Source organism: Octopus sinensis, unplaced genomic scaffold (genome assembly GCF_006345805.1).
Source record: "Octopus sinensis unplaced genomic scaffold, ASM634580v1 Contig17324, whole genome shotgun sequence".
In the NCBI taxonomy this organism is placed as follows: Eukaryota; Metazoa; Mollusca; class Cephalopoda; order Octopoda; family Octopodidae; genus Octopus; species Octopus sinensis.
This window is the reverse complement of record NW_021834972.1, coordinates 5,001-22,500: the sequence shown is the minus strand read 5'-3', so window position 1 is coordinate 22,500 and position 17,500 is coordinate 5,001. Positions and strand designations below refer to the sequence as shown.

At 34.8% G+C, this 17,500-nt stretch overlaps 2 protein-coding genes and 1 long non-coding RNA gene across 4 annotated transcripts in view; all 3 read left to right on the top strand.

The window, feature by feature from the left end:
* The window catches only part of LOC115231076 (cell wall integrity and stress response component 2-like), a gene marked incomplete at its 5' end in the record, with an annotated part of 40,642 nt that extends 26,091 nt beyond the window's left edge, over positions 1–14,551 (top strand). Inside the window, 2 exons of the mRNA XM_036499933.1 lie at positions 3,265–3,303; positions 13,376–14,551. Coding sequence (XP_036355826.1) covers positions 3,265–3,303; positions 13,376–14,353 — 1,017 coding nt within the window. The remainder of the gene's footprint in view (positions 1–3,264; positions 3,304–13,375) is intronic.
* Positions 3,316–9,605, top strand: LOC118761781 (mucin-5AC-like). 2 transcript variants are annotated; one of them, XM_036499935.1, is made up of 2 exons: positions 3,316–6,267; positions 6,310–9,605. In XM_036499935.1, exons 1-2 carry the CDS (start codon positions 3,334–3,336, stop codon positions 7,714–7,716), a joined length of 4,341 nt encoding a protein of 1,446 aa, XP_036355828.1. In that variant the 5' UTR covers positions 3,316–3,333; the 3' UTR covers positions 7,717–9,605. The 2 variants fall into 2 exon arrangements, with proteins under 2 accessions (XP_036355828.1, XP_036355827.1); XM_036499934.1 differs by having other exon boundaries at positions 3,316–7,014; positions 7,054–9,605.
* Positions 14,552–15,368: 817 nt separating the features above from the next.
* The window catches only part of LOC118761782, a 6,338-nt gene continuing 4,206 nt past the window's right edge, over positions 15,369–17,500 (top strand). Inside the window, exon 1 of the long non-coding RNA XR_004997634.1 lies at positions 15,369–16,352. This is a non-coding gene — a long non-coding RNA (uncharacterized LOC118761782). The remainder of the gene's footprint in view (positions 16,353–17,500) is intronic.

The following is a 17,500-nucleotide window of genomic DNA, read 5'->3' as shown; positions in this document are numbered from 1 at the left end:
TGCTTGTTATCTCCTGCCGGTACCTGGAGGTGAGATCTTCTATTAGAATAATGCCATTGAAAACTACCTTTATACACACCTGTGAATAGTCTACGTTTGATAAAATACTTCTTATTTTTATGCTCATCTTTATAGAATTTCATAACATTATATTAAATAATATTAAGAAGTTCTACTAATATTACAAATTTTCCTGTTGTCGCTTTGGTTTTGATATCGCAATGTCTCTATATTCCAATGTGCAATCATCGTCTTTTTCTTTTGTTTTAATTAATCATATTTATTGCAAATAATTTGAATGTAAATATTATCGTTAATGACTGAGTCTTGTTTTGAAAATTGTTTGTGCAGTAAATATTTTTTTGTACATTTTGTTAATATTGGTATATTGTTAAATGTTCTTTTTATAATATATTATGTCTAATAAATATAAATGTTTCTATTAATATATATATATATATATATATATATATAATATACATATATATATATATACATATATATATATAATATATATATATATTATTATATATATATTAATTATATATATATATATATATATATATATATACATATATAATAATATATATATATATATAATAATATATATATATATATTATATATTATATATATGTATATACATATATATATATATATATATATATATATATCTATATATATATATATATATATTATATATATATATATATATATATGTATATATATAATGTCTATATATATATATATTATATATATATATATATATATCATTATATATATATATGTTTGATTATATATTGATACAGTTCTATATTTGAGAGATGAGGAATTATGTACATTATTTACATTATTTACAGTGGACGGATATTTGTCCTCGTCTTGCTTGTTGTTAACACAACGTTTCGGTTGATATAACCTCCAGTCTTCATCGGGTGTCTAGGAGAAATTTTGAACCTGGGTTCTCATTCCTAAGGTATTAATAACAACATCGAAAAATACCTTAGGAATGAGAACCAAGGTTTGAAATTTCTCCAAGACACCTGATGAAGGCTGGAGGGTATATCAGCCGAAACGTTGTGTTCACATCAAACAAGATGAGGGCAAATATCGGTCAAATGTAAATAGTGTAAACAATGATAATAATATTGTATTGAAAAATTACTCAAATTCTTTGTTATGTATACTTATATGTGGTTATGTATAACTGTATTTCTATACACACACACACATACATATATATATATCATATATATATAATATAATATATATATATATAAACATATATATATATATTATTATAAATATTATATATATATATATATATATATATATATATAAACATATATATATAATATATATTATATTAAATATATATATATATATATAAACATATATATTATATATATATATATATAATATATATTATATATATATATATTATATATATAATATATATATATATATATATATATGTTACCGAATTATATACATATTTCTGTATAGTTTTTATTTAGATATTTATAATTACATATATATAAATATCTGATAGGTCACACCTACCCACAAACACACCTACACACACGCATGCACACACATATACACTTATAATATAATATATATTGTAATATGTATGTATAAATAAATGATGATAATATAATTGAATGTGACACTTTTCATTTTGTTTCTTATTTAGAAAATCTAAGAATCACATTTTACCCTTGAGTCATGCTCTGTTCTATAAAGCCAGTAAAAAGTCTAATCCAGACAAATCTGTATCAAAATATGTCTTCATTTCTAGTGATACATGCATATAGAATTTAATTATGTTGGATAACTCAATCTTGTGTGTGTGTGTTTTTTTTTTATTTGTGAAACGTTCTTTTAGCTCCTCAAAGATATATTTTCCGTTTATGAAATCATGGCATACAATCCTTACGAGGAATCTCATTGTTGTAATTGCTGTTGTTGTTGTTGTGGTTGTTGTTGTTGTTGTTGCTACTGCTGTTATTTCACCCTAGAATATATATATATATATACATATATATATATATATATAAAGACATTATTGTATAAGATATTTGATTGCAATTAATTAAGAAATATGATAAACTTGTTCATAATATGCTTTTACAAATTCTATGCTGTAATTTTGGTTAATGGCATCAACGTGATGCTGATATGTATATAAAACAAGAGAAAAGAACGTGAGCTTGAACTTCGTATTCCTTAGTTCATGTTACATATGTTTCAGTATTCCGCAGCACATGATATCACACAAATGCGATCCTTAGATGCACCTCAAAAAGCAGCACACGTGATCAAACCGAACGCTGCATCATTATTGATGCGTTCTTTATGTTACGTTACAGCCCCCCCCCCTCGCAGACCGCACCGTTGGAAGTTTAGCAATATAAGACGAAACATGAAGTGTAAAATTGTTGTGCGATGAGTACAAGTCTCCTATACATACATACATACATACATATATACATACATAATATATAATGTATATATATATATATATATATATTATATATATATTATATATATACATATGTATATATATATATATATAGATAGATATAGATATACATATATATATATGTATATATATTTTATATTGTATGTATATATATATATATATATATGTTTTTATGTATATATATAAATATGTATGTATATATGTGTATAAATACATATATATGCATATATACATATATATGCATATATATATATACACACATATATACATGTATATATATGCATATATATATGTATGTATATATGTGTGTGTGTATGTATTAACTGTGTGAGTTCGAGTCCATGAGCAGCAAGGGTTATCATAATGGTATTTCTATAGTGGAAAATGAAACGGCTGTCGTTGGTTACTTTTCCCTTTTGATTCGGAAGCCGGTCCTTCCCAAATTTAACCCCAACTGCTGTTTGTGCTGCTCCCTTCTAGCTGAATAGATTGATTTGGATGATGAACGATGCAATGCCTTGCTCAAAGATGCAAAATGCACCTCGGTCAGAGAATCGAACATACGGACTTGGAATTCCGAGTCCAACACCTAAGAGTTAGGACACGGGGATCTTGTTCTATAGATATGCATAATGAAAATATTTAACAAAAGTTAATGTTCAAGGTCTTAAAAATTATAATCTTTGTGTGAATTATTAATTGTATATTATTTTAATTCAAGAAATACTTTTTCTTTTAATATATATGCTTATATCTATTTATTTCTTTTCTCTAATTTCAGTTCGTTCCAACGACGACGACACTTGGTGGCGCAGTATCGGTAGTTATTTTCTTCTGTATTTTAACCATTATGGGTCTTGTTCTTCTTGTAGTTGTTATTTGTTTATTGGTGCTGTGTATACGTGCTAGAAAACTAATGCCCATCTTCCCTTTCCAAAACTCTTTCAATGGCCTATCGAATGTAGCTAAAAACAATTCGACAGACATCTTTTCAGACAATGCTAAGAACAAAAACCAGCAAGCTGCGTCTTTGGCGCCGTTGCGCCGACACGGAGCTGGGAAGCTGTCAGTTTCTTTAGGTAAGGACCATAACGGTTCACTTGTGATTAAATCGGTCACCTCTAAAAACGAATCAAAAAGACCAGCCTTGAATATAAAGGAAAGCGACACTTTTGGTGCTCCACCTCGACTCACTCGTTCATTGACCCCTGTACATTTGGAAGTTCCCAAAAGACCCCCATTGCAGAAATCAGACGAAAGGCCTGCTAAGAACAACAGTTTTATTCAAAGTAACGAAGTAATAGTTGAAATCGAACGTCCGCCCACAAGAAACCGGTATGGAAAATCAGAGTTGCAAGAACTACGTCAGCAACTCACATCAGATCGAACTTCCAATAACGAGACCGAAACTTTATGTCTACCGTCAATGGCCGTCAAAACCCCATTGGAATCAGAGAAACTACGCAGAAGAAAAGCAAGATTTAATAAGGAAATCAACAGAAAAAGTAAATATGGCTACAACAGCAATAATAGAAATGACAGAAATAACGAAGGTATGTTCGGTGATAGAAGATCTTTGAAGAGAAGCGAAGGAAGGTCATTTAAACGTTCACCTGAGACAGTTAGACAGAGTTCTGCTTCAAAGTTGAACCATAGATTAAAAAGATATTCTCCCGGAAACACAATTAGGAAACTCCCCGGCATCGAGAGAGCTGAGTCACCAAAGACAGAGCAAGAGAATGCAAGTACTGTGTCCCGATTACCAACCAAGTGCAGAGTGACATTAGATGACTGTTCTGGTATTAAAGAGAGGCCACCTTCTGTTCCCCCAAGAACATGGATTATGGAACCAAATATTGAACGAGTAAGTTCCCCGTCTTTTCAGAAACGAAACGACCGCCTGAATCAATCTCTCAATGTCTATAATAAAAGTTCTCTTCTTGCGAAGAAAGAAGAAATTTTGTCGAAACGAATTTCAATGTCGCTCGATCGGACACGATATAGTAGTAACAGAAACTCTGATGAAGCGCTGCTACCTTTAGCCGTCGACGTAGATCATTCTTCAACAACATTGTCGTCGTCTTACGAAGATACATGGCCGCCAAAAATGCCGCCAACTGTACAGACCTCATATGGCATTCCGTGTCAACCAGCAACGAGAACCACCAAAGAAATCGATAATGTTGACGGTGATGACAATAACAACAACAACAGACACAAAAACAGCATGGGTAATAATAACAGCAATGATATCCTCATTAATGAAGTGAAGAGGAAGTTGAAAAAATATAGACCAACTTTATGTCCGGATAATTTGAGTCACCATACCGATCCGCATTATATAAATATGTCACGATCGCCAAACGCTAGGACACCACGAGTAAAATCCCTTGCAGAGTCGACAAACACTCCGAAAACAAGTTGTGTTAACGTCCCCGAATCTGACAATCTTTACGCTTCAAAGTCTTACAGTAGCAGATGTGATGATGGTTATTTAGAACCGTTTTTGAGGAGTTCCTGCCTTGAAGCTGATTTAATTGCGAGAGCAAAGCTAGAGTTGATATTAAAATATGCAGAACAACAAAGACAATTGAAAAAACTTCAGAAACAGCAAAGAAGCGAAACTTTGGAGAACTTGTCTTCTACGCTGGATATTGAAGACGTTCTGGGAATGACCAGCAATTTCACTGATATTTCCACCGAAAGAAACAAAATGGATAAACGCATTTCTCCTAATTATTTCGAATGGCAGAAATCATTGGGACTAACGGGGGAGGATTCCTCTCTGGCTTTTTACCCGACACCCAGTTTCGATACTAGACACCTCAAGAAATTCAGGGCTACGAAGGACCACCCCGAATCACTCCGGGAAACAACGATTTCGTCATCTCAGAATTCTACCACTGTCGCTGCCTCCACCACTCTCACTGCCAACGCCGCTACTGCTGCTGCTGCTGCTGCTGCTGCTGCTGCTGCTACTACTACTACTACTACTACTACTACTACTACTACTACTACTACTACTACTACTACTACTACTACTACTACTTTGCCCGAAGAAGCTACTGTTTCGACTCCATCAGCGTTTTCATCACTACCACGGACAGAACAGCGGCAACTAAGGTTAAGATCTTCACCACTACCTCCAACACCACCACCACCGCCACCGCCACCACCGTCTAAGTCATCGTCATCACCATCATCATCATCAATACCAATGTCGACGTCGTCGCCATCGTCTTCCATCTCGTCATCCTCGTCGTCATCAAATATTTTCTATTACCACTCCGGTCATGTCACTTCCTACGGTCAGTTTATGGTGGACGCGCCACTCTACCAAAGAACGAACATCGAAGAATACCTGCCCGTCACTTTCCACCATCTTGAATTATCCGTAACGCCAACAGCACCGACGAGGAGTGAACGGCCACGACCATCGCTACGACCACAACCGCCACCACCACCACCACCACCACCGCCGCCGCCGCCACCAACACCACTACCGTCGCCGGCGCCGCCACTAGCATCAACACTTTCGCCAGCCTTGTCGCCATCGCAGCTTCTGCTGTTACCTGTATGCGCGTTATCGCAAACACCTTTGCTGCCAATGTCTTCGGGATCATCTCCAGCATTAACTGTTTTATCATCTATACCCACGTCCCCACCATCAACAGTCACGACAGCGGCAATGACAGCAACAACAACAACAACAACGGTGACGATAATGACAATAGCGACAGAGTCTACAACAACAAAAGCAAGAACATTAGCAGCTCCGCAGAAAATTCTTTCAGCTCCGCAGAAAATTATTTCAGCCCCGCAGAAAATTCTTTCTGCGGAGAGCACGATACAATGTCGGAATCATAAAAAATTACAAAGACATCCGCCTGATAGAGAGCCAAGCGGAAGTGATGGGTCACGTGGACTGATATCTTCGGACCATCGTCGAAAAGAACAAGAACAGGTACCTCAAACAAGTTTGTCTCGTCCTGAAGATCGAGGTGAACTTTGCCAAAGCGAATTACATTTATCAGAAACAAATGGCATGGAAAAGATGCCCATACCGAAACAGCCATCGAAAGTTAGATCCAGAAAACATAAAATAAACGAAGACGGAGATGGAACGGTTTCGATACTCAACGATACAAAGGAAATAATCGACGGTTCCTGTAAAAAGAAATCCTTTCTTGAGAGTTCGGTGGAACTGTTGAAGTATGAAGATTGTAGTTCTTTTAATCACGGGACTGATACGAATCGATCTATCGCAGAAGAATTTACCATGGAGAACTCTTCGACACTTCCTCGTCCAGTCAACACCGATCGCGAAACGATCGACTCTTTGGACCTCCTTGATTCCATTTTTGCTGACGATAACGACTCGTTGACATTTTCTTCGAGTGAATCAGTTTGTGCACCGTTGTTCTTCGATGAATCTCATGGAAAACAGAAGGAGTTCGATAACTTATTTATTCAAGGGACCTCAGCATTCTACCGATCGGACGAAGACGACGCCATTTACGAAAAAGACGATGATGATGATGATGATGATGACGATGATGATGATAAAAACGATGATCATGAGGATTGTATTGTTGGTGGTGGTGATAATGATGATGATGGTAATATTGAGAAGAAAGATGAAAAGGATGACAACGATGCTGATGACGACGGCGACGTCGTCGATGATGATGATGATGCTGATGCTGATGGTGACAATGGTGGTGACTGTGGGGGTGAGGATTTACAAGGTGATAGAAGTAAAGAGGTTACTCATCGCTGTTCTCATCATCATGATCGCAATAGACACCACAGACCTCATAATCACCATCATCACCATCACAGTTACAATCAACATCAACATAATTTCCCACCTCATCAGCATCATAAGCAGCAGCAGCAGCAGCAACAGCAGCAACAACATTACCAACAACACCACGAAGAACAACAGACCAGCATTGACGATAACTTTCTCCTTTCTAGTCGTTTAAGTGAAGATTCACGCCGCCCTAAATCCACCTCTTACTATGTGAATGTGGGGCATATGCCATTTACGTTCCTGCCAGTTCTAAACGACCTGAACTACGGTTACCAGGTTCAGCAAACGGATGCAGTTGTAAGAAGCTTCACAAACAGCTATGCGCAGAATCGTCGGTCAGATTCTACCAATGAAATACAAGGAGACGAGAAGGCAGCAAAGAAGAACGTTAGTCTAAAGGTCAGCAGTGTATATTGAACGTATGTTCTGAACGAAGCAAGTCGGACATATTTAACCTTGAGCGATATTTCAATAAATTGTAAGAAGCGTTTTACTTTTATTTTAACGGAAATTTGGAATGAGAACTGATCATTTATCGAACTGCGCGATACTTTATTGAACCGTAGAATAAAAGGGGTTGACAATTTCCTTCGATGCTGGAACACTTTTGATCAATAGCTTGTTCGGTCATAGTTCACCGGGGCTAAGCAACAATGACAACAACAATATAAAGATGCAATGTATTTCATCGATTACCATGAATTGATTTAAACCCCCTCTCGCGATTTATTTCAAAGGACTTAATCAGCGGACAGATAAAATACATAACCTATCATAAGGGTTCCATAATTGAGTAAAGGAACAGAGGGAAAATTATGCCCAGAGTGGCAATCTGGCCCAAGCGTTTGCTATACAGTTGTCCCTGCTAAAGGCATCTAGGGATCAGAAGATGGTATTAAACTGGGTGATGAATCAGAGACGTTCTCTCCGGCAGGAATCCACATGGTTTCCTTCCACTGAATTTCGATCTCACAACTTTGCTCCACTTGGAACTATGGTAGATGAAATATACACAAGGTACTGCACTCTAAGATTGAACTTCAAGCCAAGTAGTTTCGAAGCGAACTTCTTCATCACACAGCCATGCCTGTCTTGTAGGCTGTCAGAATAATCGAAATCATTAACAGATTATAGTTATATATTTATCTCGCACGGAAAGACTGGATATTCCTGTTGCGCTTGGCAGATAGTTGTGCATGGACAGTTTGCTGCTTTCTCATATCTGGCGTTAAAAACAGGCTTGTTATTGCCCTCTAATATGGAGAAGAAGAATCAACCGAATTTGTGAATCTCGAATCTTCCCCATCTGCTGGCATCAAAGATTCAAACAATAGTAAAAAGTGTTATTAGAAATCATTATATTGTGATGAGCTGGCAGAATCGTTAGCACGCCGGGCGAAATGCTTAGCAGTATTTTGTTGCTGAGGTCGACTTGCCCTTTCATCCGTTCGGGGTCGCTAAAATACGTACCAGTTGAACACTGGGGTCAACGTAATCGACTTCATCCTCCCCTGAAATTGTTGGCTTTGTGCCAAAATTTGAAACCATTATGAAGAAGGCGAAGAGCGACCAGAATCCTTAATGCGCTGGACAAGACTAGGAGCGTATTTTTCCGTCTTCACCTTCTGAGTTCAAATTCCACCGTGGTCGACTTTACCTTTCATCCTTTCGGAGCCAATAAAATAAATTACCGGTCAAGTACTGTGGTCGATGTAATCAACCTACCTTTCCTCTAAAATTTCTGACTTTCTATTGAATTTTCAGAAAAGACTTATTAGGTTGGCAGGCAAAAGAATCGGCAGATCACTATACAAAAATGCCATACGTTTATAAAATTAATACAATTTGTACTAAAGGCAGCATTCCAAGACCTGGAATTTTAGGGGAGAGGGCTAGTCGATTACATCGACTCCAGTACTCAAATGGTATTTACTTCGTCGACCCCGAAAGGATGAAAGACAAACTTGACCTCAGCAGAATTTCAACCCAGGCCGTAAAGCCGGACGAAATGACGTTAAGCACGTTGTCCAATTTGTTAGCGATTCTATCAGCTTTCAGGTAACCTATTGATCCTGTCTGCAAGAAGGCTTTAGTAATCAAGGTGACAATTAATCTATGGAATACTTCAGGTGGTTGTAATTATTGCTATTGTTACGGCCTATGAATCTGCCGATACCATATGTGATACTTTTGAAGACATTCCGCGCTCTTTTGATCCTATATCTGCACATATTAATTCAGAGAAGAGGAACAATGAAAACGGAAGGATGAAAATCCGCCCCCCACCAAAAAAGAAAACACTCCAGAAAAAAAAACCCAACAAGAAACGAGAATGAAACCGTTAACATTACGCATATTTGTGTTCATAATCCACATTTTTATATATACATATATATATACATACATGCATACATACATACATACATACATACATACATATATATATATATATATATATATATATATATATATATATATATATAGATATATATATATATAAATACATATATATATATATATATATATATATACATACATATACATATGTGTGTGTGCATATATGTATGTATACACACATATATCTAGTATATATATATTATTATACATTATATATTATATACAAGTTATATATATATATATATATATATACATATATATATACATATGCACGTATATATACACACAGCCAGAGTATTTTGCTTGTAATTATATAATATCATTTCCAAAATTCTGGTAATGTATCTGCAAATTCTTAAAGAAACCAATACGCATAAAAAAAAAATATAAATAAATCTGCTATTTATTGCGAGGCCGAAAAGGAAACTACGTGAACCTGTGAGAGACCCCTGAAGCAAAATGACGAAACGAAACGAGTATGATCCTTTTCAATTATATTTTCACCGCCTTAAACTTCACCAAAATTCTTCCAAAGTTCACTGAAGTTCACCAAATATTAGCACTGGTAGACAGCAAAATAGAAGAATGACAAAACAAGCATGATGCACAAAACACTGTATATATATATATATATATACATATGAAATTTTGATATAGGATAAAATCTTTATAAGAATTTATTAAGTAATCAGCGTGAAAAACCTTATAAGGGAAAAATTATTAATTATTCCCTTTAAAAATATATTTATTTACATTAAGGGCACTGCTATACATAAATGCCTCACGCTACGAGGGACTCTTAAAGTTAAAACTATCATAATAAACATATTTTACCGATGGCGAGGGAATGCCTCTCTCGAAGCGAGCATCTTAAAAACAGATTCAGCCGCAGATCGTATGATTTTATAATTAGTGCACAAAATTCACTTTTTAATCGTCAGTGCAGCATAATCAAGACACATTAAAAAAATGAAAAAAAAACCCAACATACCAGACGAACACCAAATGTATCCCGTATCTGTGTTTTAAGATGCTCGCTTCGAGAGTTGCATTCACTCGCGTTTGGTAAAAGGTGTTTATTATAGTAGTTTTGACTTTAAGAGCCCCTAAAAGCGTGAGGCATTTATGTGTAGTAATGCCCTTAATATATATATGGCAGAATTTCACCGACTAAATCCATTGACTGTTTCTCAAGTGCGGTTACAGTCGTCAGTGGACCACCATCATAAATGTAGGAAAATGCATGTCTTTGACTTCCTCACGTACCACCGACATCTATTTTTTAACCTGTCTCATTCTCTGTCTATCTGCCTGTATGCCTGTGCATCTATCTATCTATCTATCTATCTATCTATCTATCTATCTATCTATCTATCTATCTATCTATCTGTCTGTCTGTCTGTCTGTCTGTCTTTCTGTCTATCTATCTATCTATCTATCTATCTATCTATCTATCTATCTATCTATCTATCTATCTATCTATCTATCTATCTATCTATCCATCTATTTATCTATCTATCTATCTATCTATCTATCTATCTATCTATCTATCTATCTGTCTGTCTGTCTGTCTGTCTGTCTGTCTGTCTGTCTGTCTGTCTGTCCGTCTGTCTGTCTGTCCGGCCGATGTATATTGGTCTCTCTCTCTCCTTCACTCACTTTCTCGCCACCTAATCCTACATGTCAATTTAGACAATTAAAACCTTTTTGTTTAAAAATTGCACCGAAAAGCCTTAATAATATGTATCACAGCAGCTTCACATTTGCAACATGTATACATTATATGATGTGTGCAACATATCACTTAGTTGTGAAAGGGTGTATACATATATATATATATATATATATTATATATATATATATATATATAATATATATATATATGTAGGTCCCGGGTAGAGTCGGGGTTAACCACAGTAAATAAGGTACTCAATACATAGCAGAGTAAAGTAATTTATTTTATAGAAGGAGCTTCAGGAAGCTCTGAATGAAACAGTTCTAGTCCTGTAGAAGCTCCTTCTATAAAATAATATATATATATATATACATGCACATACACACACACATACGCGTGTGTGTGTGTGTGTGTGTGTGGTCCATTGCGGCTAAGTTTTATGTTGCACAAATCATTCATTGAGCACAACATTTGAAAGTGAAACTAGAACTGACGAAAGAATATTTAAAAAAATCACAAAACACGACTAACCCATAACCCACGTATCGCACACGCAACGGAACATATTGCTTGATATAAGTGTACACTTATGTACCGCCGTTGCATAGCATGCTGCATGCTATCCTTTGTTTCATATTGTGGTAACTTATTTTGTAGTAGTTTGTTATATATGTTCAACGAGGCAGACTAAGAACTTACGCCAGCAAATGATCGGAGGTCTAAAAAAGACTAACACGATTTTTACCTCGATGATCCGTACTCATTTCTGAAATAATTAACTGGGATCTTTATATCGAATATGTGGAGGCGCAATGGCCCAGTGGTTAGGGCAGCGGACTCGCGGTTTCGATTCCCAGACCGTGAGTGTTTATTGAGCGAAAACACCCAAAAGCTCCACGAGGCTCCGGCAGGGGATGGTGGTGATCCCTGCTGTACTCTTTCACCACAACTTTCTCTCACTCTTTCTTCCGGCCTTGTCACTCTCTGTGACACGCTGAATATCCCCGAGAACTACGTTAAGGGTGCACGTGTCTGTGGAGTGCTCAGCCACTTACACGTTAATTTCACGAGCAGGCTGTTCCGTTGATTCGGATCAACCGGAACCCTCGTCGTCGTAACCGACGGAGTGCTTCCATCCATATCGAATATAGATAGATAAGATCAGTGCATCCTCTACAGATACACAAACACGGATGCTCGTACATACATACAGAGAAACACCCCCACCACACGCACGTATAATTGATACATATACTCTTTACCCTTTACTCTTTTACTTGTTTCAGTCATTTGAGTGTGCCCATGCTGGAGCACCGCCTTTAGTCGAGCAAATCGACCCCAGGACTTATTCTTTGTAAGCCTAGTACTCATTCTATCGGTCTGTTTTGCCGAGCCGCTAAGTTACGGGGACGGAAAGACACCAGCATCGGTTGTCAAGTTATGTTGAAGGGAGAAACACAGACACACAAACATATACACACACATACATACATACATATATATATATATATATATATATATATATATATATATATATATATATACGACAAGCTTCTTTCAGTTCCCGTTTACCAAATGCACTCACAAGGCTTTGGTCGGCCCGAGTAGAAGACACTTGCCCAAGGTGCCGCGCAGTGGGAATAAACCCGGAACCATGTGGTTGGTAAGCAAAACTACTTACCACACAGCCACTGCTTTACCTATATATGTATACAGAATGTATATGTGTGTGTGTATATACATACATATATATGTATGTATGTATGCAGTATGCAGTACAGTCACTTAAATATGCGCAAATCTCTACTACAGCAGCAGCAATGACTGCTGCTGCTGCTACTACTACTACTACTACTACTACTACTACTACTACTACTACTACTACTACTACTACTACTACTACTACTACTACTGCTACTACTACTACTACTACTATTTTCACCACTATATTGCTGTTGCTACTCCACTGCTAATTATTAATTAATTTTTTTCTATATTTTTCAGAATCCCTATTCAAATGGCGAGTTTTTCGGTGCCGTCGGAGTGTTGCTGTTCATAATAATAATTTTGATAGTAGTAATAATTTTGGGTTATTGTTGGTGGCGAAAGCAAAGAGATAACGACGACGGTGATAGTGAGGCGAACTTAGCGACGAAGCCGTCAGCCATCGCAGAGTACGACAATCTTTCGAAGAATTCTTCCAAGATGAACGGCATTGAAAACAATGCTGCAAATTTATCAGGCTTACTAGAGAGCGGTGATCTTCCAAAAGAAGACTACGACAGTGAGTCGCAGGTGCCTCCCCTGAAAAGCGACGTTGTTGAAAAAATAGAAAATGAAAACCTGTATACTAGTCTTAAGCCAAGAATTCCCGACAACGCAGCTGGAGATTCTTTACCAGCTGAAGAGCCTCCAATCCATACTATAGTATATGACAACTTGGAAAGTGTTCCTACTCTGGAAGATATGGAGGGAATCCCTGACAACACAGAGGTGGCATCTCCTGATCCCTTGGAAAGCGTTCCTACTCAGGAAGATACGGATGCAAACACAGATGTAGCATCTCAACAATCTTTAGAAGTTCCAGTAACCATGACATTTGCTGATTTAGGCAAGAATAATAGCGTCAGTTTTGCTGATGACGACAATTTGTTGAAACCTGACAGCGATGGCCAAGACGATAACCAGACGGATGGTCTTTCATACGTCGACCATATTGACAATGATGGCAACAACGATGACGACGATAACCATTCCGATTCTTCAGATAAACCAAATGATGAAGAAATGACGTGGGTTGTTGCTGACAACGATGGCAGTCAACTTGGCCAAGAAGATACTGATCAAGCGACAGATGAAGAATCGCCGCAGCAGAGTCCTTTGCCACAAAACAATGAAATAGCTTATGCACCGCTTCTAGATGACTCACAAAGAGATTCATGGGGAGCCACTAACCCTGTGTATGATTCTATCAGACTTTAAGGAATAGAAACAACGAAGAACCTTAACCGAACTCATAACAAGCTTCTTCTATTCCTAATCCAACGTTCTCCCTTCTTCTAATCGACATTATCATAATCATTTTTCATAATCATCCACAAACTGCGACAATAATTCTCTCCGTAAAAGAAGAAACCTTTGGTATGAACTACACCCCCCCCCAAAAAAAAAACAACAAAAGCAAAAAACAAAGCAAAACAAAACCAATAACAGACAAACAAGAAAAACGAACGGTATTTAGCATAAACTCACTCACGCAAATTATACTGCGCTTATACATAAAGTACGTACATATATGCAGCCGTGCATTCATGTATACGTGTGTATATATAGTAATGCCATGGATGTTTAACATATATGAGTGTATATTTTACAGTAAAACCTATGTAGAAGTATATACATGATGTGGAAGAGCCATGCAGCGAAACTCATTACTGACAATCTTCATGATCACATATGTATGTATATATATATATATATTATATATATAATATATATATATATATTATATATAATTATATATATATATATATATATATATATATATATATATATATACATATATATATATACATATATATATATAATGTATTATATATATGTATATATATATATATATATATATATATATATATATATATATATATATACATATATATATATATACATATATATTATATAACTATACATATATACATATATACATATATATATATACATATATATGTATATATATACATATGTAATATTTATATATATATATAATAAATATATATATATATATATAAAATACAAAATGGGACAAGAACGCAAAACATCCGGACAACTAGATGTTGTTGTCCCTTTTTTATCACTTAGTTGTCCGGATGTTTTGCATTCTTGTCCCATTTTGTATTATATATATATATATATATATATATATATATATATATATATATATATATATATATATATATATACCTACATATATATTTAATATATATATGCGTATGTATATATATATATATATAATGTATTTATGTACATTTATATGTATATATATGTGTGTGTATATATATATATGTGTATATACATAGATATGTTTACATGCATGTATAATATTATATAAGTAAACGTATGCGTATGCATATCTATTTCTGTATCAGTTCACCTGTTTTTGTATATACACATATCATATGCACACACCCCAACACACACACACACACACACACACACACACACACACACACACACACACACACACACACACACACACACACACACACACATGTATGAAATTTTATATCTGTCTTTACGTATGTCTTTCTGCGTTTGTCCTCTTTCTGTGTTATCACTTCACTATAATGCCTGACAACCGGTGTTGGTTTCTTTAGGCCTCCTGTAAACCGGCTGTCCAAAAAATGAAATTGATACAATAAGTATCAGAATTAAGGAAAAAAAAAACCCAGAAAACGTGGAACGCAAGTACTGCGTTCGTTTTGCTCGGCCAAAACCCTTTCAGAGTAGTGTCCCTGCACGGTCGCTCTCTAACGTCTAAGTCAAGTTATAAAAATCGTAAAAATGTATTCTCTTTTAGATGTACACAGAAACGATAGAAAATCTAAAGACGAAATGAAAGACAGTAAACATTCAACGCACAAATAAATGCTCCAGCCTGAGCTTAGTATTTGAGACGCACTGAAAGGATAGAAAAAAAATACAACAAGGAGTTAAGATATGCGATTCATTTAACCAAATACTGCAACTTTTCTCGATCTGCTTCAAACAGAGAAAACGCTGACAGAATTGATAGAGACCTTCAGCAAAAGAACTCCTCAAAACACACACATACACATGCATACACACACATACACACACATATACATACACATGCACGCACACACACATACACTCACACAAACACACACACACACACACACGCACGCACATGCTCTACATTGCCTGCTTTCAATGTAGAATCCTTCATGTAAATTTTAATTTTGTGTCTTTATGCATAAAATTCATCGTTAATTAAATCTTGTCAAAAGAAGAAAAGAATGAAAACGACCCAGAAATCGGAAGGAAAAACGGAGAAAAGCAAGCAAATGAATAATATAACAGTATTATTTATCGTTTTATCGTACTTAATTTAAGAAAATCGAACTAAATTTGCTCCCAAAGTCCTTCGGTAATTAATAGGTAACACGGGTTCTCCGGGAAGAAGTAGCTAATTATTTCGTGCCCCATGCAAATGGACCTCTTGTATTTTGTGTTTTTGTTTATGTTTTTGTTTATGTAAACACAGCCGTTAATACATACATACTCTCTCTCTCCCTCCCCCTTTCTCTCTTTTTCTTTCACACACACGCACACACACACTCACACACATGCAGAGAAATATATATATGTTTTTAACAGCTAACGATATAATTGTGTGCAAAATCAATAATTTGATTTTTTTTACTATTATTTATGTTTGACAATTAATTATTGTAATTGTAATTGCTTAATTGAGTTTTTCTATTTTATTAATGAATTCTGATGAAACTAATAAACAATGCATATATATATATTTATATATATATATATATATACATTTATATATAATAATTATATAAACTATATATTTATATATAATATTTATATATATCTATAGATTTAATATATAATATATATATATATATATATATATGTAAAGAACTTTTTGTAAAAGTTCCTACCGATAATGGTTATATTTCCATACCGAAACTGCTCGGTAATAATTATTAATTTTTAAAATTGATAATTATTTACCCTTATATTATTAATATTATATATATATATTATATATATATATATATATATATATAATTATATATATATAATATATATATATATATATATATATTATATAATATAATATATATATATATATATTATTATATATATACATATATATATATACATAGATATATATATATATATATATAATATTCATGCATATCTATAATTTGTGTACATATAAATACATGTAGAGATATATGTATTGTGTGTGTGAGTGTGTATGTGTTTTTATTATATATGCACGTATAAACATAATTATACCAAACTTACGAACAAAGAAAAGAGTTGGGAAAAATGGGATTTCTAATTAAAATAACAAGTTAATTA